A 25,525-nucleotide genomic window follows, 5' to 3' on the forward strand; every position below is an offset into this window, starting at 1 on the left:
CTGGGCTCCTGATAGCCAAGGCGGTAATGCGACGCCTTACGCCACCTGCTGATGCCCAGTGCCTACTGCAGGCACTCTGAAAGTGATGGAGTTGTTTACTCCTGTTAACCAGACATTTCCTCGCCTTTCTTTTTGATTGGGCTTTACAATAACCTTCTTTATTTGTATTCTTTTGAAATCTCTCTCCAGGGCCAGTGAGTTAAATGAATTTTTATTTAGGGAAACAAAAGTCACAGTGTCTGTAGGTATGAGGGGTTTTGTTCTGGACTTCAATAATTAACAAAACATGTAATAATGTTGTTTCCTACCATAAGAGATTGGGTGCAAATCTAATCAGATGAGTCCTCTTTTGAATCCATGTAAGGGACTGCTCTAGTACAAAGGCTGTAGCACTTCACGAGACGCATGAGACCCTTTGGCTCTGACCTCGGTGGCCTTACCTTAAGAGCATAGTTCTCCCTCTTAATGTCTGGCTTCTGGTTCCTCAACGGACGCACATTTCTTCCTCGTTCAGAGTCCCTGCAAATGCAGTTTCTTCTGTATAAGATTCACCCCTTTCAGCGGCATACCATCCCTGACACCCTCATCCAGCTTGACTCCTAGTCATCATTCAGACAGCACCTGAAATAACATGTCTTTAAGGACGTGTTTCTGACCCTAGATAGATGAGGTTCCACTTTATGTGCCCTGAGAGCATCTCCTTCATAGCCTCTACTGCCATTGGAATTAATTAATTCTGTAGCTTGTTGTTTGATCTGTGTTTCCCTGGCTGAAATGTAAAAAGGTCAGATAATTTCTTTTGTTCATTACTATACCTTCAGCATCTAGAGTGTGCCTTGAACACTGCAGTTGCTTGATAAAACTAGGGGAAGGAGACACCACGGTGGTAGTAATATTAAAAGACATTACAGTATTACACAAGAGAATAGAAATATGTAAACTAATTTGTTGACTATGACAAGTGTGCTTCTTACGTTCACTCACTCATTCATTCATTCATTCATTCAGATATTTCCTGAACCTCTGCTGGGGCAATGTGTTCTTGTATTGTGCTATGGTATTAAGCAGAACAGCCCTAACGTACATGGAGTACCTAATGTTGAACTACTAAATATAAATATACAAGTAACTATTTATTACTATTTTGATAAGTATTATGACAGAGAAATACTGGGCATCTGAGAGTGTACAACCAGGAAATCTCATCTAGTCGGACAAAGTAATAAAAGGATTTCCTAAGGAGATGCTGTTTGATCTGTTCTCCAAAATATTAGTGGGATTTTAACATTACTATTGTTACTCTTGAGATACAGTATTAAAAGTATGCCAACAATGTCAGAATATAGGGGAGTTGGTAAGTTTTCTATATAGAAATGTAAAACCTCCATATAGCCCAAAGCAATACCCATGATAAACTTCCAGGACAAATGCCATACTGCTACAGCTTTTTTCCCCCCTATGTAATAGCTCAACAGTTCTAAAAGTTTTTGGTCTCAGGACTCCCTTATACTCTAAAAAATTCTTGAGGACTACAAAGAGTTTTTGTTTAAATGAATTACATCTGTCAATATTTACCACATTCAAAATGAGAACGGAGAAAAAATTTAAATATGTAGTTATTGATTCATTTAAGAAAATAAATCCTGCCTCTACATTCAGCCTGTGGCATTGGCACATATCATGAAGGCTCTGAAAAAGTCTTCACACTTCCCTCACACTTATGAGGGAATGAGAGTAGAAAAGGCAAATCAAGTCTTAATGTTATTCTGAAAACCAGTTTAAAGCTCTGGAATCCTTTGAAAAGCTCTCATGGGTCCCCAGAGCACACTTTGAAAAATCTGAAAGCCACTAATAGTAGACAGAATTACTGTCCTTAAGATAACATTTTAATTATAATCTCATTCTAAAGGACATGAAAGGCATTTCACAAAAGGAGAAATCAAATGGCCAATAAACACACGAAAAACAGCCTCATTTACCAATCAAGTAACTGTAAGGGAATAGAATTCATTTATCAGATTGGCAAAAGTTTACATTATGAAAATATCCAGCATTATAAACTTTCTAATATGTTGCTAGTGAAAATACCACCTTTTGGGAGGACACTATGGCAATACAGATCAGACCCCTCCACCACTCCCGCTTTATTCCTAAGAAAACAGATGGAAAAGTTGTCCAAGAATGTACACCTGCTTAATAGCACAGCATCACTGAGAATTGTACACTAGAAATGGCATAAAGTGCAATTAAGGTTTTTTGGGTTTTGGTGCTTGTTAGGTTTTTAAAACTGATGATGTCTCCATATACAGAACAGATGGAGCCATTCTTGATAACACAGATCCGATGGATGATTTAAAAAATAGAGGCTAGGGTCCCTGGGTCGGGTATGTGTACCTACAGAGAAGTATCAAAAGGCCAGTGTTACCATTAGGTAATGAAATTATGAGAGAGTGGTTTCTCTCTGGATAGCTTTATTTCCTGCAAACCTAGATAGTTTAAAAATACATTTTATTTTTATTTTTTTTTTATTTTTTTTTTTAATTTTTATTTATTTATGATAGTCACAGAGAGAGAGAGAGAGGCAGAGACACAGGCAGAGGGAGAAGCAGGCTCCATGCACCGGGAGCCTGATGTGGGATTCGATCCTGGGTCTCCAGGATCGCGCCCTGGGCCAAAGGCAGGCGCCAAACCGCTGCGCCACCCAGGGATCCCTTAAAAATACATTTTAAAGTACTTCATGATGAAAAGATGAGGGAAATAACATTGGTAATTCATTAAGGTATTTTTAGTAAAAAGCAAACAGTTGCCTTCCTGGCTTCCTTCTTGGCTCTCTTTCAGGAACTAGTTAATCCTGAGAGCCGGTGGAAAAATACCTATCTTACCTGAACCACTAAACCAGTCTGAGAAGTAGAGCTGTTTTAACTGAACTTGGCGATTGGCTAAAAGCATAGGGGATAAAAATAATAATATTAATCAGAGTAACAATGAACACAGCTATCAGTCATATTCTTACCAGATGCTTGTACTGTCTGCATCATCTCTTTTAATCCACATGGCGATCCGGTCTTATATCCCAGATACAAAATCTGAGGCCTGGACAGGTTTGGGTCACCTGTCCAAGACCACACGGAGTAAGACAGAGCCAGTACTAGAACCCACGTGGTCTGCTCCCACGGTCTACGCAGCGCTGTTCCTGGACCTGTGGGCAGTGCCATGCCTTCCACTCGTTAGCATGCAGAGTACACTTGATTCCTTTGAGAATATTAGGAGAAATATTACACAACATGATTGTTTTAGGTTATGATCAAGGCAAAACATCCATCCTACTCTGTGCCACACACCAAAAAGAATTAAATGTTTTGTCAGACTGTCTGGTTATTTCTAAGAACAGCACATTCAGTTATTTCTAAGAACAACACATTCTCTTTCCCCTGACTTGTCTGGGGTCTGAAACCATGTGGCTGTGGGGTTGGAAAGCATGTGTAGGAAATCTGTGGTGTTTCTGGTAAATGCTTGTTTTCTGGTAGAGCTTCCTTACACACAGACCAGATGAAACACCCTGTTTTAGAGAATTAAACGGTTATTCTTAAAATTCTTTATAAAACTAGGTTATTAAAAACCACAGAAACTATGCTTTTCCCTTTGACCTAATAGATGAAAGGAAAGAAATCTGTCAGGGCATATTCTTACCCATCTCTTTAGCTTGTTTCTCCTTTTATTGACTTATTAGCAATAACAGCAGTGAGCATTACAGAATAGGAAGTGTGTCACCCTGTTGGTCATGTCGGCAATTTTCATTCCGCCACGTGACTGTCTACAGACCTGAGCAAGCTGTGTGGTGCGCTGTGACGGCGTGTTCGGATCTGTGCTTCTTGGCCGAATACTTTGCTGGTTGTGTTCCCCCTTAGTGATCAGAATACTCTTGCCTTGTTAAAAACAAAGCAAAACAAAAAAACAGGTAAAAAAAATGTAATCTCTGCAATTTGGATATTAGCACAGATCATTTAACACACAACACTAATATACACGTTACCTGTTTATCGTCCTATATATAATAGGGCTATTTTTACAAACTGACCTTGAAAAGATGATTCCAGTTCACTGCCTGTTTCTGGCATATGGGAAGTTGATACTAGGAGAAGTCAGCCTTAGTTGGATTTGGGTTAAGAGACAAACCCTAGTTTTCATCAACTAAAACAGTTTTTAAAACACTTTTATTTACACAACAGGAAGGTTATATAGGTACATCAACAGATGCATGTGATGCAAAACAACGCATCAGCAGCATGGGGGACAGCGAGGGGACAGTGCGGGTGGCGGCTGTCATCGGGCCACCCCGGGGCTTGCGAGGCATCCCTCCTGGCACAGAACCTCCCACCGTCCAGCCAGTGTGGGGCGCCTGGGGGTGAGGCTGAGGAGCTGGGTCCAGGAGGCCTGTTTTACTCAGTGTTTGGTTTTCCGTGTCACAGCTTTCAGCCTGCTTGACTGTTTATGTGCTTTCCCGAAGGGCTCAAAATCACAGTCGGCTCCCAGAACTGAAACGTGGTTTAAATTACAAGTGGAAAAAATAAAAATAAAAATAAATAAATAAATTACAAGTGAACTGGAAGGTGCTGGCCAGGTACCCTGGCCACATAAGAGCGGCCACGGGCTCAGTGTCCCTGGCAGGGGTGCAGTGTGGCCTGGCGGGAGCCCCTCCCGTCACTGTCCTGTCACCCTCCGTTGCTGGGATGCTCATCCTGCCTGCCTTTGTTACAAAAGTTTAACCTCTAAGCATCTCCACGGTGATTTCCCACCACTCAATCCTCCACTTGGAAAACAAATGCAAACTTCTCTATGAATGGCCAGGATATACCTTTGTCAGAAACACCCAGAAGCATAAAATCTGGATTTTTTATGATAGTCGTAATTCTGAAACATTGCTGATTTAGTGCCTTTCTTTAGGGTCTGTAGTGTGAGTCTACTTATATGGTTCTCTTACTTTCAGATGGCGCCTATAAAGGGGCTGGAGGCTTGACAGCAGATGCTGCTACTTCCCTGGCCCCGAGGCATCTTTCAGACAACCAGGGAGGGAAAGTGTGGGGCCCAAACCCAGACCCACCTCAGTAGCTGTTCCCTGTCTTGGATGTTGCAGTTAATGCCCGCAGCTCTTTGGTTTTCATTTAGTCCTCGTCCACAAGGGCATTGGAATAAGCTGTCCTTTTTTTTTTTTCTTTTTTTTTCTTTTTTTTTTCTAATTTTCCCTGGTGATAGAAAGGGAGATGCTGGTTACATATACCCAGTGACTTGGGTCTGGGGCCCCGGCCAGCCTCATGCAGTGTGTGTACCCCCCCTCCGTCCCCGTGGCACCTGGAAGCAGCCGTGGAAGCAGCCCTCAGAGCCAACCTCCAGCAGTCCCCTGTTTCCGGGCCTCTCAGAAGCCCAAGGAAGGGACTTCGAGCTCTCAGAGCATAACTGAGACTTACACACTGTCGCAGCCCTGAAGGAAGAAAACAAGCTTATGTTGAACCATGTCCACAGTTCACTTTCTACAAAGGAAGGTTCCTAGAACTGGACAGATTTCAAGTTGGCCAAAGGGACTAAGGAAGGAACTTCCAAAAAAAAAATTATTAAAAAAAAAATTATTAGACTCTGAAAGTATCTTAGAGTTCATCTGGCCCACACTTGTCTGATTATAAGTCACCTGGGTCTGTTATTAAATAATGGAAATTCCTAGACCCCACCCAGCCCTACTAAATCATGAGCTCTGAGGAAGGGTCCGAGGAATCTGTGTTGTATTATCTGTCGGTTAACAAGCTGCCTGGTAGTTATTAGGATCAGGCAAGTTGGGGAACCCCGATGTAAGATAATCATCACCCCTTACAGCTGAGGAAATGGGATCAGATTGATGAGCTGAGTGGGGGCACCCAGCGAGGGAAGAACCCAACGTGAATTTACTGGCAATGTGATGTGGATCACCTGACGGGAGTATAATTTTCCCCATCTCTATATATGGGATTAGTACCTGTTTCTTGGGGTTGTCGTGAGGATAAGATGAGATCTTATGTAACATTGCTTTTTAGACTGTAAAGGGCTACTGGAACATCAGCATTCACTAAATAGCTGAACCAGGACACAGCCCCACAGCTCAGGCTCTACCCCACTGGGCCCTCAATGGTGCAGTAAGGAAATATTTTGAGCTGCTTTTCCTAAACCTGTTGATCTTGCAGGCTCCGACAGATTCTTATTCTCTGATAATTGACTGTTTCGGTTAGAAGCACAAGTTTTCCCAACCTCACAGAAAAAAAGGATCAGATTTATGGTTACCAGAGGTGGTGGTGGCAGTGGGACAAATAGGAGGAAGGTGGCTGAAAGACATAAAATTCTAGTTACAAGATACATAAGACCAAGGAATGTAACAGACGGCATGAGAACTATAGTTTAATGTATTATATATGTGAAAGCTATTTAGAGAGTCAATCTGGAGAGTTCTCATCACAAGAAATTGTTTTTCTTTTTTGGCTTGCTCTGCATGAGATGATGGGCGCTGATGGAATTTATAGGGGTCACCATGCCACGCTATGTGGAAGTCTAGCGTGCCGTACACCTTACACTTACACAGTGATCTATGTCAACCATAGCTCAGTAAAACTGGTGAAAAATAAAAGCGTGGATTTTGGCCTTTTACAAGGCGTAAGCATCCTGATGAGCCACAATGTGTTTGCTAAGTGTTTGCTAACTCCTGAGCAAAGCTGAGACCTAACCCAGTGATCCCCGGGCAGGTGCGAAATTGAAGCAACTCTCGAGAGGCTGAAGAAACTAGAACGGGACCTCAGCTGTAAAGAGCAGGAGCTCAAAGAGCGGGAAAGACGTCTGAAGATGTGGGAGCAAAAGCTGACGGAGCAGTCCAACACCCCGGTGAGTGCTCCCCACAGGGTGACTCGGCCCCCCACTTAGAAGGTGCAGCCCCACCTCCTCCCATCCTGCCTCCTGCCCCCGTGGGGAAGGGCCCATGTGCACACTCAGGGAGCACGCAGCTCTCATTTCAATGAACAAAATGCCAGAAATTTAAAAGAAAGGCTTAGCCTATTTCTGGCTCTTCCTCTAAGAAAGAACGGTTACTGTCAGTGTTTGTGTATTAGAATCACAAAAATAAAATGCAGTGTATTTGCACACCATCTGTTAGATCCCCAGAACACTGGGGCTCTAACATCGTCTAAAGGCCGATTAACTCCACGGAGTCCATCCGTGATGAATAAGCGTAACACGGAGGCAGCTAGCTGTCTAAGAGTCTTCGTGTAGCAGAACTTAACCAAGTTTTCCTTCTAAAAGAAAGCGAACTTAGTGACATATAAATGACAAGCATTAATATTCCTTGTTCAATTTAGTGTTAGAATCATTACAGCGAAAGATTGCAAAAAGACTTCCCTTGGGACCAGCCTCCGATAGTTAACTACATCTAGGAAATACCTTGGTTTTCTTCCAAGTCTTCTATTTAGGAGAAAATAAAAATTCTTTTTAAGGATTTCACTACTTATGTACTTAGCTTGTGTCTATATGTTGCCATGATATAGTAAAGTCTAATCAGAAGTTCAGGAGCCTTCCCTCTTTTGAAATGATTTTTCATTTCAGGAATTAAGTATAAGTTTATCATTGGCTTTTTCAGGGTTTTTAATGGGTAATTTTTGTCCACTCTAAAATGACAAGTAATGATAAGATTACAAGTAAACTTGTTATGTATTTTAAATTCATTTTTAATAGTTGCTATAGCAGTTATACAAAAACAAAAAACTTAAATGCCCTTGTCTTTGTGATCTTCAAAAACCTTTCCTATTTTTATAAGCCTTTATCTTCCTTAAGCAGCCAGTGCCCAGTTGCAAAGTATTTTCCAGTGTCTAAAGAATAGAAGACTTTGCCTCCTTTTCTACTTTATGTGGAGAAGCAACCTGATATCCAAAAAAGGAAAACAGAGTGAAGTTAAATGTTTATTATCAGATTTAGCTTTTTCCAAAATGACTTTGGCTGTGCAGGAACTTCCAAAGTCAGAACTGAACTGCTATACATAAGACCGCCGTAGGACATTAAAAGGTACCACATTTTACAAAAAATAAATAAATAAAAGGTACCACATTTTAGAAGTTCAGTGAATTTAACTTGGCTCTCAGGCCGGAAGTCAAGGGAAGTCTCCTGTTCTGGCTGAATTGGTACCAACAGGCAGACTCAGAAAACATTACCCTGAGGGGCTACAAGGAGAACTGCTTCTCCCAGAGCTGAGAAGAGGCAGAAATACGGCTGTCTTCTGAAGGCGGGGAGGTGGTTTTTTTTTTTTTTTTTTTTTTAAGTACACTGAAATCTTAAGCTATAAAGCACTGCATGGCTTGACTCTTTCTAAATGTAGCATTGTAAGAAAACTCTAAACTACTTATTACAGTATGCCTTAGAATCTTTCTTTGGTTTTTTGGCATTCGTTTTGCTAAGAAATCATGGGCTGCCTTGCGCACATTATTGCTATTAGTAACACACTTGTATAATAAATAATGAAACAGTAGGAGTGCTCAGTAGGTTGTATGCTTGCGTTTTAACTCCAGAAAACTTTCTGTAAAGGAACTGCTCTGAAGGCTACCATCTAACAATGGACAGCATGAAGCATGATCTCAGAGATTTTCTTCCCTTTTTTTTTTTTTCCTCTATGAAGGCTAAGTTTTTTCTTTCTTAACAGTACTTGCTTTTAATGTCTCTTCTGCTTAGAGCTGGTGTTTCTGAAGGAAAGAAAGTTTGTGCTCAGGTATTTTATAAGTAGGTATTTTCTTTTATCCTCACATCAGTTTCTAGTTGACTTTAAATGAAGTTTCTGAGCGAAAGATAAAATGAACCTTTTTTAAAGGAAGTAGCTGGAAGCTTAGGCTTTCCGTATGTATGTAGCCTCATCTTCATTATAAAAGTTTAACATTTATGGAACTTCATAAAAGATAGTATTATTGGGTTTATTTCAAGGAAGGACACTATTTTCTTTCCTGAAACTAAAACATTATTGAAGGTATTTGGGAAGATGAATTCTCCACACCTAAGTTATAATGTTTGTTATTTTTTATTGCTGTAACTTGATGTAAGAATTCAATTTCTTTGCAACATATAAACTTATTTGAGAGGCTTCTGTTGAGAACTTAACATAATTGTGAGGAAGGACCCATGAAATACTAAATCAGCAACAAAGTGCTAAGAGAATCTAACAATTGGAAACAAATCTGAAAAGCTGGGAGGTTTGACTGCAAGGAAAGTAAAATCCTGTTTCCAGTGATAAGGATCTAAGCGACTTTTTTCTTCCATATAACTGGTACTAATTTTTAGCTGAAGCATATGAGGTTCTTTCTGAACTAACAGCTCTGGGAATCTCTATTCCTAATAGAGTAAGATATTTAAAAAAAAAAAACTCGACTCCAGGGGGCGCCTGGCCAGCTCAGTTGGAGAAGCACACGACTCTTTTCTTGGGGTCATGAGTTCAAGCCCCACATAGGGTGTAGAGATTACTTTAAAGAACCAAAATTTAAACGCACACACAAGTCCCCCAACCTCAATTTAAAAATTAGGAAATTGGCCCTAAAAAATATCTTTTCACCGAGGATGTAAAGGTCATCCCATATGTTACCTGTACATTGTTTATCATAAACTTATCAATATTTAATCAATACCAAAAATGTAAACCTCAGTTTGCTAATTATTCCTCAAATGAAGAGGCCTAACACTTTTTAAGATCCTGACAGTTCTACCTCTGAAATGAATGTGACCGACATTTAGGGGAATAGCTTAGCTGTTCAAAATAATTACATAAGGTAGAAAATTGATACCTGTATCCACTGTGAGGGGGAATTCCTAAAAAAAAAAAAAAAAAAAAAAAAATATCTACTAAAAGAAGGACACTTAGAGAATAGAGTGCAAAGGCAACAGTCTAAACAATTAATACTAATTTGCCCTCCCAATTTTCATCTGTAGTTACATACTTGTTTATAACTTAAGTATTAGAGACAGATCTAGAATTTGTTTACATGTAAATTATAAGTTGAATAATTAGTATTATATCTGGCTGTAATAAATAATAAATGGAAACTAGTGAATTCCAGACTCCTTTTTAGTTTAGAGTTGAATAGTAATCTAGGTAAAAAGGAGATTAATGGCTTAGATTTCCTTAGAAGGATATTGACTACTGAACTGGTTTCAAACTTCCTCTAAGCTTTATTCTTTGGTACAAGGTGTCTCAATTTTTACTTGAGATTTAATCTCTATTTAACTTCTTTTTTAAATTTAATAGTTAGCTAAACGTTTCTGTGAAAGAGAAATGGGGAAAAATTAAGTGCAACCCTCAAAACTATTTTAAGTGAAATGAGGGCTTAAAACTTGCAACTTCCTTCCCATTTGAAATTTGGCCCGCTATGGTGCTTTGCAAACTTTTGGTTGTGATTTACTCTGTCATTTATAAATTATGGCAAATATGCTGATGCCAAACCTGCCATTAAATAAATTCTCACATAATTCCCTACATTCATTTATTTCACTAATCATTTACCTTCTGCGCAGCACCCACTAATTTTGTGGTATCTGTTTCCTTTATTTAAATTGGTCCTAATTTCTCTTTTTACTTCTGTCCTTTCTTCCCTCCTGATAGCTTCTCTTGCCTCTTGCTGCAAGAATGTCTGAGGAGTCTTACTTTGAATCTAAGACAGAGGAGTCAAACAGTGCAGAGATGTCATGTCAGATCACAGCAGCAAGTAACGGGGAGGGCCATGGCATGAACCAAAGTCTGCAGGCCATGATGCTGATGGGCTTTGGGGATATCTTCTCAATGAACAAAGCAGGAGCTGTGCTGCATTCTGGGATGCAGATAAACATGCAAGCCAAGCAGAATTCTTCCAAAACCACATCTAAGAGAAGGGGCAAGAAGGTCAACATGGCCCTGGGGTTCAGTGATTTTGACTTGTCAGAAGGTGACGATGATGATGATGATGATGACGGTGATGAGGAGGATAATGACATGGATAATAATAGTGAATGAAAGCAGAAAGCAAAGTGATAAAATTGAAAATGTTTGGAAAAATGAAAGAAACTTGCTATCTCAGTCTGTACAAAAACCAGTAAGGAGTTAGAAAACTGAGCACTGAATTTTTAGGCCAATCACATTTCGATGACAGTCATTTCTTTGATGATTTTACTTCTTTTTTTCCTGCTTACAAAAAATTGGGGGTGGGGTGGGGGGATTAAGCCAGAAAGGTATATTTAATGAGTCAGCAAATGTGGTGCCTGATTATAGAAATATGTGATTCTATTATAGTAGTTTTAACTAATTACATTCTGGCTTTTTTTTTTAATGAATACTTTATAGTTTGTATTTGATTTATTTAATTGCTTAAGAAAAATACATTTTGAAAAGGCACTCTTCCTCCTAATTCTTCTTTGACACTGATTCTCTTGTAACACACTACATTTTTTTTTCTTATGGTTATGCACTGTACTTTCAGAAATAACAGTGACTACAAAATCTACCAATAAAAAAATGGAGATGAAAGAAGGCTGTAACAAATGCTTCTTCAGATATACCTAAATGCCAAGGATCTTCCTTTTTCTTTCTTTTTTAAAAGATTTTATTTATTCATGAGAGACAGAGAGAGAGAGAGAGTGTGTGATAGGCAGAGACCCAGGCCGAGAGAGAAGCAGGCTCCATGCAGGGAGCCTGACATGGGACTCGATCCTGGGACTCTAGATCATGACCTGGGCCAAAGGCAGCGCTAAACTGCTGAGCCACCCGGGCTGCCCGCCAAGGACGTTCAATACTTAATAGCACAACTACTCACAGTAAAACCTGAGAGATGTTCTCAGTAGTACACTGGAAGAAGAAATACTCTAATTTGAAACCAGCAGCAGATGTTGCAGGCTTTCATATCAGTGCTAGCCCTGGAAGCTTCTGCACAACACACATCTAAGGCTTAGTTTATAAAAGGAGAAGGACGTGGTCTTAAAGGGATACTTCCAGGCAGCACAAGTGCTACTCAGACCTGCTCCGCACTTCCAGTAAGGCGTATACGTATTTGTTTTCCAGAGGGGCATGATAAACCTAGATTCAAAATACACGTACTAAAAAAAAAAAAAAAAAAAAAAAAAAAATACACGTACTGATGTTTTAAAGAGCGAACTAAATATTATAAAAGGGATAGCAAAGATAAGTTATACTCACTGAGACAGAAGTATAGGATGAAGGGTCTTATCAAATCCAGCCTTCTAGAGTTTTTTTTTTTTTCTTTTAACCCTGACTCAGCCATGCTGGTGTTAAATGGAAGTAAATGTAGGTGCTGCTCTAAAAACCTAGTCAGCCAGAGAAATATTCTCAGAATGTTATCACCTTTGTCAAAGCTGGTTTAAACTATAAAACATTGATATAAAAAAACTACAAAAAAAAAAAATACACACACACACACACACACAGAAAGGCAAAAGAATAAAACCTTTTTTTTAGCCTGTATTGGAAAGAGGTGCCATTCATTTGACTATTAAACTAAAATATTTCTGGTGGCTCTTTTTATGGGAAATTTAAGAAAGGATATCATCATAGATATTATCTAATACTATTTCCAAGTATATTCAATCATAAAAAGCCTCTTGAAATTTGAAGCATGACATGCTTCTGATCCCTATTAACAGCTGAAAAATATCACAAAATGATCAGTACGCTGGGCCAGCTTTATTTGGAGAAAAAATAACTATTAAGTGTTCTGGGTGTGAAATGTAGAACGATCTATATACTATACTACAGTGATAAAGAGAAGAATCTGGAGTCAAATTATGATTCAAAACTGCTGTGCAATCTGTTAAAAATTATTTAACTTCTGTGTGTCTGTCTGTTCATTTCTGACATGGGGATAATAAGAGTACCCACTTCAAAGGAGTGTTGTAAGGATTAAATGAGATAATACATGTAAAGCACTTAACACAATACCAGGCCCATGGTGAGTGGTCAGTTAATTTTAGCTACTGTTATTTATGCCAGTGAAAAGACACTAAAAAATAAGTGGTTACAGTAACCTGAGAAACTAAATTATCAATTTCCAATAATGTTTGTTGAGTAGTATGGGACGGAAGTTAAAGTGAATAGCTTTTAGGAAAGATTCAGAGGACATTCTTAGAATATAAACAAATTTAATCTGTTGCTCTCTGAAGACTGTATCTGGGGTGTCTGCAGGCCCTGCTGCCGCCCGTTTCTAGGTAAACCTTCCCCCTAGAAGATGGGTTCCCTACATATCCAATCTGGTACAGCTGCTGTCCATGCCAACGTATGTAGGTAGGTACGCGCACACCACTGTCTAGTGCTAGCCCGGGCACAAACACCGACGGGGAAGTCTCCCTGACTCCAGTTGAGCCCCTGAAGCAGAACATCTTGGAGCAGAGCAGAGGGAGGGTTTTCAGGCCTTGCCTCTGCAGCATGTCCTGGGGACACTGTGAAAGGCAGAGCCAAAGGGGAAGCACATCTTTCTGGGTAAAGATAAAGTCATTCATTCCACAGATGCTCCCGGAGCCCCCTTGTCTCTGTGCCGGGTGCTGTTCCAGGGACCAGCCACAGGGAAACCCTTGTGCTCCTGGAGCACACGTGCTAGCGAGCAGAGGTCCTGACGATAAACAAATGCGTTCTAGGGTATGTAAACGTTTGCTAAGTGCACGCTGAAAAAGGGAGTAGGGAAGGAGGCCGACACGTGTAGAGGAGTGCTGTAGATTTTATAGTGTGGGCAGAGAAGGTCTCACAGATAAGGGGATCTCTGTGGGCTCATTTTGGGATCTGTGCACTTTACGTCAGGATGTAAACCCTTGTCTCTCATTTAAGAATCATCTTCAAATTTAGAACATATAAACAGGATGAAACTGACCTTTTTTCTTCATTTACATATAAATCTACTGTAATTGCAATAAAGGTTTGGCACATTAATTAAAGTAGCCAATTAGGGCCAAAAGAGATAGGTCATAGGACTTTATGCTCAGAGCTAGGTTTACCGTTAATTAGGCAACACTTCCCTGATCTCTCAACTGCTACCATTTTCCTCACCAGTATTCCAGAGATGGTTGTAGCTCAGAACTCTACCAAGAAAAAATGTCAGGGATTTAGGATACAGCAGAATTGAAAGCTTCAGTGATAAGCTTGAAACTGTTCTCCACCAGGATCTGTATTATAGTTACCACACGGTATCATTTTACTCTCTTCCAAATCAGTGTCTTTCTAGGGTTTTGAACATCCCTAAAATCTGAATCGTATAAACAAAATTTTAAAGTGGTCTCACTCTATCTGTGACGATTATTTAGAAGACTTTAGACTCCATTATTCTATTATTTTTTCAAAGAACTGTTTAATACACAGAATTTCTAAAGCTGATGTGAATCGTGCAGCTTCTAATTCACTTTTCAGATCAGTTTTTGAAATGGCAATATACTGATGTTGGGTTTATTGCTAATTACTTGACTTACAAAAATGTACGTTTATAAAGAGAATAACTAAAGTAACACTAATAAGTTTAAAGATTCAAAATGATCATTGAAACTCTAAATTGTGGTAGTAATTGTTAGAGCCATACAACTGAAAATACAACTACTCTTTTTTATCTTTTTTTCTGTATTCATAAAGTCCATCATATAGAATTCGATGACACTACCAGAAACTCTCATCCAGGGCTCTAATGGTGTTTGAGAGTGCTGGGGCACAGTTTTGGTTGTCAGGGTGACTGGGGGTGTGTTTAGTGCCCAGCGCCAAAAATGGTAACAGTCTACATGCCTGAAGCAGTCCCTCTCAGTAAAGAACTCCATCCAAAGAACCCACAGCCTGGTCCCTCCCCTCACTGGGAAACTTGCTAAGCCTGGCGGTTAGAGTTCTACATCTCATTTTTTTTTTCCTCCTTAAACAAACTTTCTCAAGTCAAAAGATGCATTTTCAAAAATCACAACCTAATACAATCTGAATTTTATAGGTTTGTGACATTTATCTTGAATCTCCACTTGTGAAAATGGTTTCTTTCCCTTTAAGAATGCTGGTAGAAACTTTATAAAATAGCAAAGTTTACCTGGGGAAGGGGGTCACTCTTATTACACCAATTCCAAAATAAATAAAAGAGAAAAACATCACTGAGGGAGCCACAGTTCTGCAGGGCAGCCAGGTTAAAAGGACTCTTTGTTTAAGAAAAATCACATTTTAATATTTTACATTAATAACCAAGGGGAAAGGGTTGGAGGCACGTAGCACACTTGTTTTGGATGCTCTGAAAATCTTGAGGGCCAGTTTTTAGCCAGTGATTTTTTTTTTTTTAACATGCAGCAAATCTGTTAGACTTTAACGACAGCTGAGGTATTCACAACTGATCCCTATTAAAATCAAGGAATGGGAGGTAAGATTTGGGAGAGATCCCGAATGACTTCTCATAGCATTATGATGTACATAACTTTATTTTTCAGAGTTTTCCCTGGAGTAGTGAGCGTTTCATAAAAGGACATCTTAAAAGCTATTCTGAGTTAAATAAACATTGATACTTTTTTTGGTTTTTGATAACACTAGACTTGTTGCGGCCTTTTACAAACTAGCAGTGTCTCACCATACCACATTTATAATAGAGCATAATTTTCTATAATCAGGCACCTTTTGCTGCTTTTTGAGTAAGACTTTTTTCCTGTTCCGACTCTAAGCATTGCCAGAGAGAAGAATCTGTTCTGTTCTTTTGATTGTGGCATAGCCTGCAAGCTGTAGCATTTCTGTGATGAAAAATGAGCGTGTAGCAGGGAATCTGAAGGGCTAGCAGTGTTCCTTCAGGCTTCAACCTACTTGCATTCTATTGCCTGTGAGGAGCTTTCTGGCATGTGATTACTGACTTTAAAACTAGAGTTTTAAGCACCTACATTATTTTATATAATGTGCAGAATAGTTTATCTTTTAACGTCAGCCACAAGACACTGCACATACTGCTTTTGCACTCTAAAAATTTTGTACTAAATACTAGAAAATATTTATATTCTTTGAGTGTGAGCTTTGAATAGATGATGGCATTATCACTTTATTTTTTTTTAATGAAACCTTTTTCTCAACTATTCTATTACAATGTTGTTCTGAGCAAATCCTATGCCAAATATCTTGTACAATGTTTGTATGGAAGATTACATTTCACTCGTGTGTGGTAAGACTACTCGGTTACTGATTTCATAGTTGGAATCTGATACTCCAGCACAAAGTCCACGATGTATTCAGAAATCCAAGTTGGTGTCATACATTTCATTTTGATGTGAACTTTTCTTTGCTTTTCTTTGTTTTAAGACTCCATTTTGCAATAAACGTTTTGACAGTAAATCCCTTTGTTATGTGTTGCTGTGTATATCAGATCTTTGTTAGACCGGATTCCCGACGTCCTTGGAAGGACACTGCCACACGCGTGCACACGAATGTGAGCTTTTCTCCCCCCCGAAATCAGTTGAGTGTAAATAATGAAGTTGTAACGTGATGGGCCAGTCATGAGGTGAATTTTTTTTAATCCCCAAAGAACGAAAGGCTTAGAGCTCACCCTACAGCAGATACACTGACGTGCTAAGGAAATGGTAAACCACGATGTGGCTGGAGATCATTACCTCTTACCCCCGTCTTGCCAAATTCAAACCGTCTTGAAGGGGTGCCTGGCTCCAGCCTTCCTCTCACTGATCTCTGCAAGCCTGATGCAAGAATCCTCCTGGAGTGATTATCCGAGTGAATCTGTGCCTTTCCCTTGGCATCATCTTGATGAGCACCCTCGGAGGGCTACAGAACTCTTCCCTCCTCCTTTTGACCCTAAAACCAAATATGTTGGTTTTGATTAGTTGTTTCGTTTACAACTTTTATACAAGAAATACTTATTTATCCGTTATGTTTAGCACAACATTTGGGAATTGTATACAAATCAAAACACCATACATCCCCCACTCTCTACAGAGGCTTAGCCTTGATGCAGGGAAATATTTCTGTAACTCAGTCTGCCGTTCTTTGAACTCTTCAAAAAAAAAGTTCCTTATTTCACATTTGTTTGCGTGATGGGAAAAGGGAATGGCATGCTTCTGCAGCTGTGTTCGGCTGCCCTGTGAAGACAAAAACTTGTCGTGCGTTTCCTTTGATCAAATTCAGTTTTAGATTTTCTTCAAGTCATTTTCCTTTCTGCATTACTGAAGCAGGTGAGTGCATGTGGCGAGTCCTACATGTATCAAGTATTTCAGAGGAGGAGAGGGGCGATCCTGAGGGAACCAGGGCACATGGGGATGCAGGGTATATATAGTACAGTAGTGATTCATACCTTTGCAACTTAGCAATAGTATTCACACTCTACTCATTCAAACATATTGTAACTTGTGGGGTTTTTTAATCTGCTTGGCTCCCTAGAGATGTTAACCATTGCCAGAGAATTTGAGCATTTTAAGCAAAGATGTTAAGCATTTCCCCTTTATTCTCGGACATGCACACACTGCATCCAGTAAGGCGAACATGCCCTCCCTCTTCCTCTCCCTCACACCACTGCCAGTGTTTGGCCTACTTGCTTTTCCTCATTTGGAATTACCTCTCTGTTCCTTGCCCTACAGTACCCAACTCCAGCCACCACGCCTTCTGTTCCCCATCTTAGTCTATGAAACCCGCCCCTTTCCCTGGAATGCTTCACAGATATTGAATTCTATACCAGAGAATTGAGCATTTTAGTAAATGTACCTTGCAGTTGTATTCATTCGACAACACGTTTCAACAAAAGTTAACCCAGGGTTATAAGCCAGGCATTCTCTGCCAGGCACTGAGTAAACCAACGTGAAGGTAGCCTTGAGCTCTTGCATCTAAAATCCACATCTATTTCAACCCCAGTACTTTTCCTACTGGGGTTTTGAGCATGTGAGTTCAAAATACTTGCAGATTAGAAGGATTAACCCTCCCACCCTCTGATTTTTAGAGTAATAGTAAAAGCAACCAAATTCAACTTTTTTTCAACTCATGCACAAAAAAAATGTTACTTATAACAAAGGTTGAAAGACACTTGGCCATGATTCTCTTATGAGCAATCCAACCATTCTAGCAAGATAAGTTAGTTAAAGCTAATGGCTATGGAAAACTAATTCAAGACACAGGACACATCAATGTTTTTCAGATTATGTAGGCATTTATCATTTAGCCTATGGCCATGGGCATATATTGAAGCGAGTAGCCCTTTGGCTTTGAAAGTGACGCAGGCCAAAGTTCTTTTGCAAAGTCACCTTTCCTGTTCCACCTGATAGGGAGGTTAGTTGAGTTTCCATTAGAAGAAACTCTACAACCTGAGTTTCTTGTGACGGAGTCCAGTTTCACTTGTCCTTCTTCGTCCGTGGGTCCTAATATTTGGTGAATGCAAGTGAGTCATTTGGCTGAACGCTGAGAAGCATGTAAGTCATCTGATTACCAAAGGGTTGCTTTGGGATTTTCATTCATAATCATATGATTCTCCTGTTGACGGAGAATTCCAAGGGAGGCTCTGGTATCTGGCAAAACGTCAGAAACTTCTTGACTGCCAAGCCCTGTTGTGGGAGGTAAGACTCCTCTCGGTGGGCCACATACCAAGAGAGGATGATCTCAGGACCTACAGGCCTGCTGCAACAGCTCGCCGAGGGCAGTGAATTGTTAAAGAGAAGCGGGTGCCCCGTGCTTCTGTGGGCACAGTGCTTGGAGCACTGAGAAATTCCCCATAAGGTCAGGAAAGGTGCTTTCCATTCAACGTAACCTGTAGGAGGAACCGAGCCAGAGCAGCAGCCGAGAGCTAAAATGGGAAGACAAGGGATAAACCAAAAAGGCAATGACGATCTTGCTTTTGTGTTTCACCGCATTCATATTTCCCATGCAGCTGCTGCCCTCCTTTGAGATTGGCTCGTGGACTGAAGACGACGTGGTAAGCCCGCTTCTGCTAACGCCTCACTTGGCCCCGGGCAGGTGGTTCAGACATTTGTCCACAAGTTAAAAACGCAGCCAGAGGGGTCTGGGCCTTAGGAAAGTCGAACTAGGAGAAGTTGACAAATTCCTTGTTTTTCTATTTTTAATGCAGTAATGATTTTAAATAAGGCCTCAAGAGCAAAGCAAGTATCTCTTCAAATCTTACAAGAGGATTGCACCTCCCTATTTGCTCTGAAAGGTATTCCAGAATACTATCATGAATACCAATGACAACGTTAAAGGAGTGATCCAGGATACCAAATGTACATACATGAAAAAAAAAATTTGATCTTACATTTTCCTAAAATACCAGGGATGGACTTGAACCACAGCGGAGAAAGATCTGGTAAAGGCAGTGCTAGCTGAGAATCTGCTGAACAAGGTTTCCTTCCTACCTTAGGACTGTTTGGAAGTGACAGGTTCATCCTTATCCTGGCCTTCCCAAGAGGGAATGGCTGTGGGCTCCCTGACATTCTCTGCAGCTGGAGCCAGAGGGGTGGGGACAGATTCCTTAAGCCCAAAGGAAGTTCTACTATACCTTACACTTGGGTAGAGACCCTAAGGAGCAATCCTTCTTAGCCTGTTGTATCTCTCTGTCTTTAGTGAAAGGTCCAGAGAATTCCTGATCAGAGACCTCGGGGGCTTATGCCTTTCCATGTCCATCTTATATGCTCAAGGTTTCATTGAATGAAAGCCAGCTGTCATGCCAGCTTTAGCAAGCCCCCATCCCAGGGAACAGACCAGATGCCCAGTATACAAACTCACTACTTGAAACTCTTGGGAGGGTCTGTGTACCCAACTCAACTTGGTTTCTGGACACGGGCATTATCCCTCTCCGCCTACTGTCTTCTGGTGAAGACTGCTTTCAACGTTAGCTAGCTTCTTTGGCTTCTATAGGATGAGAACTACCCTATAGAACTTGGTACCTCTTGCCTCCACTTCTTCCCATCCATTGGGCCTCCTTGACTATAAGGTTCCCACCATCCTGCTTCACAAGGAAAAAGAACTTAGGATCTCCTTTGTTTACAGGCCTGGATAGAATCCCTTTATCCCTTGCTGCAAAGTTGGCTCATCCTATTTGTGAGGAAATGTTTTAAAAAGTCCTGAGCTCTAACAGTTATTTTTAGTCTTTGAGATTGAGTGGTTTTTTTAAGCCATGTAAGTAAATCTCAGGGTCAAGGGCTCCCCAGAGAATTCCTAGGACTGAGTCTGGCCCCCCCTTCTATCTGTGTGAGAGGCTACCAGTAAACACGTGCCAAGTGAAATTCCAGGACCGAGGGTCACTGGGTCCAACTTCACTCTATACAGGAAACTCCATGCTTTAACGTGTCTCGGGCCACATAGCTACTTCCCGACCAGGCCTAGAACACAGGGCACATTCTCTACCCTCTCCTCTGTCCACCGCTGTGTGGTCCCTGTTCCTCATACGATTCCCGGGTATATCAGTGAGCCTCAGCAACCCCGGGGACAACCAGCACGTAAAGAAAAATCATAAGTAAGAGCCTTCTTGAAGGACTTTGAAAAAATCTCACAAATGAGGAGGAAAACCAACATTCCCTAAAGTGTCCCAAGAATTCCTCAGGGAGGGATATCTCCAACTGAAAAGCTTGAAGTTTTAAAACAATAAAGAGAATGTCTTTCATTTCACCTTTGTGGTTGAGTCAAAAAGTTAAAGTGCAAAATTACAGACATATTCATCTATTGAAAATGTGTTTTACTGTGAAGTCTGGCCACTGAGCAGCTGTGAATCTTCAAAACCATGTATGTCCTCTCTTTCACAGTATTTTTGGGTTCAGCAGCTCGTCAGAAAAGGCAAGTAGTGGAATCACTTACCTTCTTAATTCATGCAGTCAACTTTGCTCTGGACACGATTTCGTCTAATTTTGTTCTGCCTTCCCATCCCTTCCTTCAGGGGACTCTTCAACCGAGATGAGCATATATGCGAGCTTGTTTAAGGAAAACAACATTACGGGAAAGCGACTGCTTCTTTTGGAGGAAGAAGACTTTAAAGACATGGGCATTGTCTCCAAGGGGCACATCATTCACCTGAAGGTACCTCACAGAGAGAGGACGTGTGGTCCGCAATCTCTCCTGAGCCCCTGCTCTATAGCAGAACTGGTGTTAGAGCCTGAGGACACACACACAAATTCCAGTACTGAAGCACTTTCATACCAGCAGACCTTTAGCTGCCATCCCCATGGGACCATGACTCCCTCCTCATAGTCCAACAGCAAAAGGGTTAACAGTCGGCACAGCAGAAGTCACCTCGCTACACCTGAATACCACTCTATGCCCCCAGGAAGTCTCCAAACTAGTGGAGAAGACAGGTGTTAATCATGCAATGAGGGTAAAATGACAGCTTGTAGGAAATGCCACAAAGGAGAAGGGAGGTTGGGGTGAGAAAAGTCTTCTGCAAAGAAGTTAAGGAGAGCTGAAGGACAAGCAGGCATGAGTCAGGTGAAGGGGGCACAGGGGAAGAGATGCTGGGGGATGGGGGGCATAAGGCACTGCCAGCGACAAGGCTGTGGTGTGGGAGAAAGCTTAGTGCACAGAGGACCTGGAAACACGGCTGTGTGGTGCCCGCAGGACTGCCATCCACCCAGAAGGAAAGGAGGCGACTTCGTTTAAGGCCAGAGGGGCTAGGTATCCACCGGGAATCCCTGCGGATGCTGCACCTGTCCACAGGCTGAGCAAAAGCAGAGCCATGAGAGCATCTCACATCATGAGGACATGAGTTTAGTTCGCGGTGTCTGTAATTCTGACCTGGAACTGACACCACCACATGGGGGTTTAATCCTTCGTTTTTCTCAGAAAAACCTAACACGTGCCCCTCAAACTGAAGTCTTGAACAGTTGCAAAGCTAAACCTGTTTTTGTTGCTGGTTTTCTTTCTTTTTTTTTTTTCCGTAGTTTAGCAACCAGATCTGTTTGTTTTGTCTTGTTCTTTAGTTATTCAAGGCAAATAATTGCTGGCATCTGTGTGGACACTGTTATTAGGCAGAGAGAGATCTTAGGATAAAATCAGTTTGTCCCCCAAACCTCCTCCACCCCAGTGTGGGTAGATGGAGGAGTGGGCATGGGTTAGAAAGAAATCAAAGAAGGAAATGTTGGAAAAGCAGCTTCTTAGCCAAATCCACATCTTCGGTTAGAGCCACTGATGTGGACTTTCTAAAGAAATCCCCTCTGAGGTCCAAAGAGAACCCATCTACTCTCTGTTTCCTGAGCCCATGCAAGGAATATCCTTACAGCCCCATCAGCACCTGCTGGATGATTAGCCTTAACCTCACCATATATTTTCTCTCTTAGGATACAGGTAGGAAACCTCATGCATAAACATACTTCTCAAAGGCTGGCAAGTAATTTAATCTTGAGCTCTGGGTGTGGGCACATCCATCCTGAAAAGTTCTGAGAGGGGCCGTGATAGGAAAAATTATGTTCTCCAGCGCAGAGAAGTTTCAGGATTCCAGCAGAGCAGCATGATAAATCTTGTCCTATTTGGCAGATGACAAATAAGATGCTCCCACGTCCCCTTCCCCTCTGCTGTCCTTCAATAAGGACCCAACATTCCTTAAGGAGCTGTTGGGAAGAAAGAGGGGGTGGTGGCAAGCTTTAATCACAAAACTGTAGTGACTTAGATATCCCGAGTTGGCCTGAGACAAAGTGCCGCCTCTGTGCTGGTTGGTATCATTAGGGCAAGGAATGTCCACACTTCTTATTGTTCAACAAAATCTGTGTATGCCCACTAACTGCAAGACTGGGCCTGTGCGTATACAGAGAAGAACCCTGCCCTTGAGGCGTGTACGTCCTGGAGAAGAGAGAAAACATGTCCATACAGCTTCTCATCAGAGTCTTGGCAGTTGGGAGGAAAGGGGCTATTCACTGCCTCTGCTTAGGAGGGACTGGGTGGGGGGGGGGGGGGGGGATCGAGAGGGAAAGCTTTATGGAGTGGGGTGCCCCCTGGAGCTGGATCTTGGAAAAGTGCAGGATATGGAATGGAATGTAGACAGGAGCGGGAGAGGCAAGAGCATGAATCCAGACAGAATAAGGAGCGAAGAGAGAAGGAAACAGAAGGGAGTGTGAAGGAACAGAACAAGGTGGTTCAATGCAAGGAGCAACAGGTGGCTCTGTCTGAAGGAAGCCGAAGTGGGGCGTAGGCCTCATGCCCTCAGAAAGTGGAGGGGAGACGAGGCCAGACCCTGGGCAGCTCGGGGCTTCGGGCCAGGGGTCTGGAGTTTGGCCAGCTGTGGAGGGTGTTGGAAGTTTCGAGACTTGACATGTTTAAAACCTTGCTTCTGGAAGTTGTGAAACGGATTAGAAAGGAGAGGCTGGGTTTTGAAAGACCAGTTCGGAGGTTATGATACAAAGTGATAAGGCCCAGCCATAGTGGCCATAGTGTCCTGAAAATGTGGAGAGAGAAAGGAAGGATTCCACAGATCAGGGACCTGTTTGCAGGATCAAGAAGGAAAGCATAGTGAACGCAGGCCCCGACACAGAATAACCTCCAAACCATCTTGCGATGTGAAAGAAGCCAGACACAAAAGGTCAAACGTTGTATGACTGCATATACATGAAATATCCAGGAAATAGGTAAATCCACAGAGATAGAAAACAGATGGGTGGTTGCCAGGGACTGGATGGAGGAGGGAATGGACAGTGACTACTATTGGGCACAGGGTCCCCGAATGTTTTCCAACGAGACCGAAGTGGTAGTTGCCCAGCACTGTGAAGATATTAAATGGTGTTCTTTTAACACACTTTATTTTTTTTTAAGATTTTATTTATTCATTTATGAGAGACCCAGAGAAAGAGAGAGAGGGGCAGAGACACAGGCAGAGGGAGAAGCAGGCTCCATGCAGGGAGCCCGACGTGGGACTCGATCCCGGGACTCCAGGATCACGCCCTGGGCCAAAGGCAGACGCTTAACTGCTGAGCCACCCAGGCGTCCCTCAACACACTTTAGAATGGCTAATTTCATGGTAGCGAATTTCACCTCAATAAATAAATAAAAAGAAGGAAAGTGCAGCCGTGTACATGCCTGACCACGAACGGTCTTCCAGCTGGGAAGCTTTCTCCATTTGATGGACAGAGTGCCTTCAAGGATGGATGTGGCAAGGAGAGGTCGTGGGAGCCTGGGCAGGACGAAAGGAGGAATGCCCACCCAGGAAGTAGGAAAAGGGGGAGAAAATGGTGTCACAGAAGCCAAAGGTCGAAAAGCTTTATAAAAACAGAGTCTAATGCCACAGAGAAGCCAAGAAACACATGCATAGGGGAAAAAGCCCTCATTGGAAGCTACTAGTTGGGATGGGGTCAGTGCAAGGGCCTCTGCTCAGGAAGCAGTGTCTGCCCTGAGCTCCAAAAGAAAGAGCAGGCCAGTACCTTGGGGGGGGGGGGTACCCAAGACTCCCCTGAAACTAATGGATGAGAATGCATATGCACATGAAGACATCCCCAAAGAGGGGAGTCTCCAAAGTCAGGGATCTGGATGGTCCACCTAACTGTCTAAGGCATGGCCATGTTACTGGCCACTCCTGGGGGGCTCAGCTAACATGAGCCATTCCATTAAACTCAGGTGGGTCATAGGTATTTCCGACCAATAAGCTCATAGGACAGAGAAAGATTGAGGGAAGGGGATGATGGAAGCCTGCTCTGCGAGATCCTGTACACACTCATGGGGCTATGAGGATAAGTGACGCTTTGTGCTGGGCCTCTGGGGCTGGGGCACCAGGTGCATACCTCCAGACTGGGCGGCCCGGGTGGCTCCGTGGTTTGGCACCTGCCTTGGGCCCAGGGCCTGCTCCAGGAGACCAGGGATCGAGTCCCACGTCGGGCTCCCTGCATGGAGCCTGCTTCTCCCTCTGCCTGTGTCTCTGCCTCTCTCTCTCTCTCTCTCTCTCTCTCTGTCTCTCATGAATAAATAAATAACATCTTTAAAAAAAAAAAAAAAAGAATACCTCCAGACTAAAGGAGCCCTCCTGGTACCTGTCAGATGTGTCATACACACACCGATAGTGAGAATGTGCCCCCCATTCTCTGCTCTCTCACCAGGAAAGCACAGTCATTTCCGTGTGATTTCTCAAGAGACTCTCAGGCCATTTCGGGAGGTCATGAAAGTGAACAGTCCTTCTGTCTACCCCTTTTGCCACCCGGCTGTCCCTTTCAGCCTGTCTCAGCATCCTCCTCCCTGCGCCCGGAAGCCTGCATGTGGAGGGGCCGCGTGGAAGGAATAGAGCTGAATATCCCTAAGTGTTCATTACATTGTCAAGTGTCAACAGCTTTCATTTCACTTTGAAAAATGCATCTAATTTTTCTCACGTTGGCACTTTTTTACTCTCTACGTGAGATGTTCAGTTCACAGAAAAGCTGGATTATACCTGATGAGTATTAAAAAAAAAAAATCATGATTTAAATCGTTCTCCTTTCCTCTCTGGGTTCTTTGTGCTTCCCTGGGCGAGGGAGTGTTGGACACATACCCGGAGAAGAGCCCTTACAATGCAGGGAAACCCTTTAGCGAGGTCCCAGCCTTGAGGAAAGTCCCTCGTGATATATTCATGTTCCCCAGTTGTTTTTTTCCCCAGTT

The 25,525-nt window shown here is 42.0% G+C and overlaps 1 protein-coding gene across 4 annotated transcripts in view; it reads left to right on the forward strand.

Annotated features, from left to right (window-relative positions):
• The window catches only part of MAP3K20 (mitogen-activated protein kinase kinase kinase 20), a 173,253-nt gene that overhangs the window by 118,241 nt on the left and 29,487 nt on the right, over nt 1-25,525 (forward strand). For 2 of the 4 annotated variants that reach the window (XM_072751963.1, XM_025994018.2), the window contains exons 11-14: nt 6,762-6,897; nt 18,864-18,908; nt 20,731-20,761; nt 20,862-21,001. In XM_072751963.1, coding sequence (XP_072608064.1) covers nt 6,762-6,897; nt 18,864-18,908; nt 20,731-20,761; nt 20,862-21,001 — 352 coding nt within the window. Of the gene's footprint in view, nt 1-6,761; nt 6,898-10,639; nt 11,537-18,863; nt 18,909-20,730; nt 20,762-20,861; nt 21,002-25,525 lie in introns of those variants that run through there. The other 2 variants (XM_072751964.1, XM_025994017.2) reach the window with 1 other exon arrangement.

Source organism: Vulpes vulpes, chromosome 3 (genome assembly GCF_048418805.1).
Source record: "Vulpes vulpes isolate BD-2025 chromosome 3, VulVul3, whole genome shotgun sequence".
NCBI lineage: Eukaryota > Metazoa > Chordata > Mammalia > Carnivora > Canidae > Vulpes > Vulpes vulpes.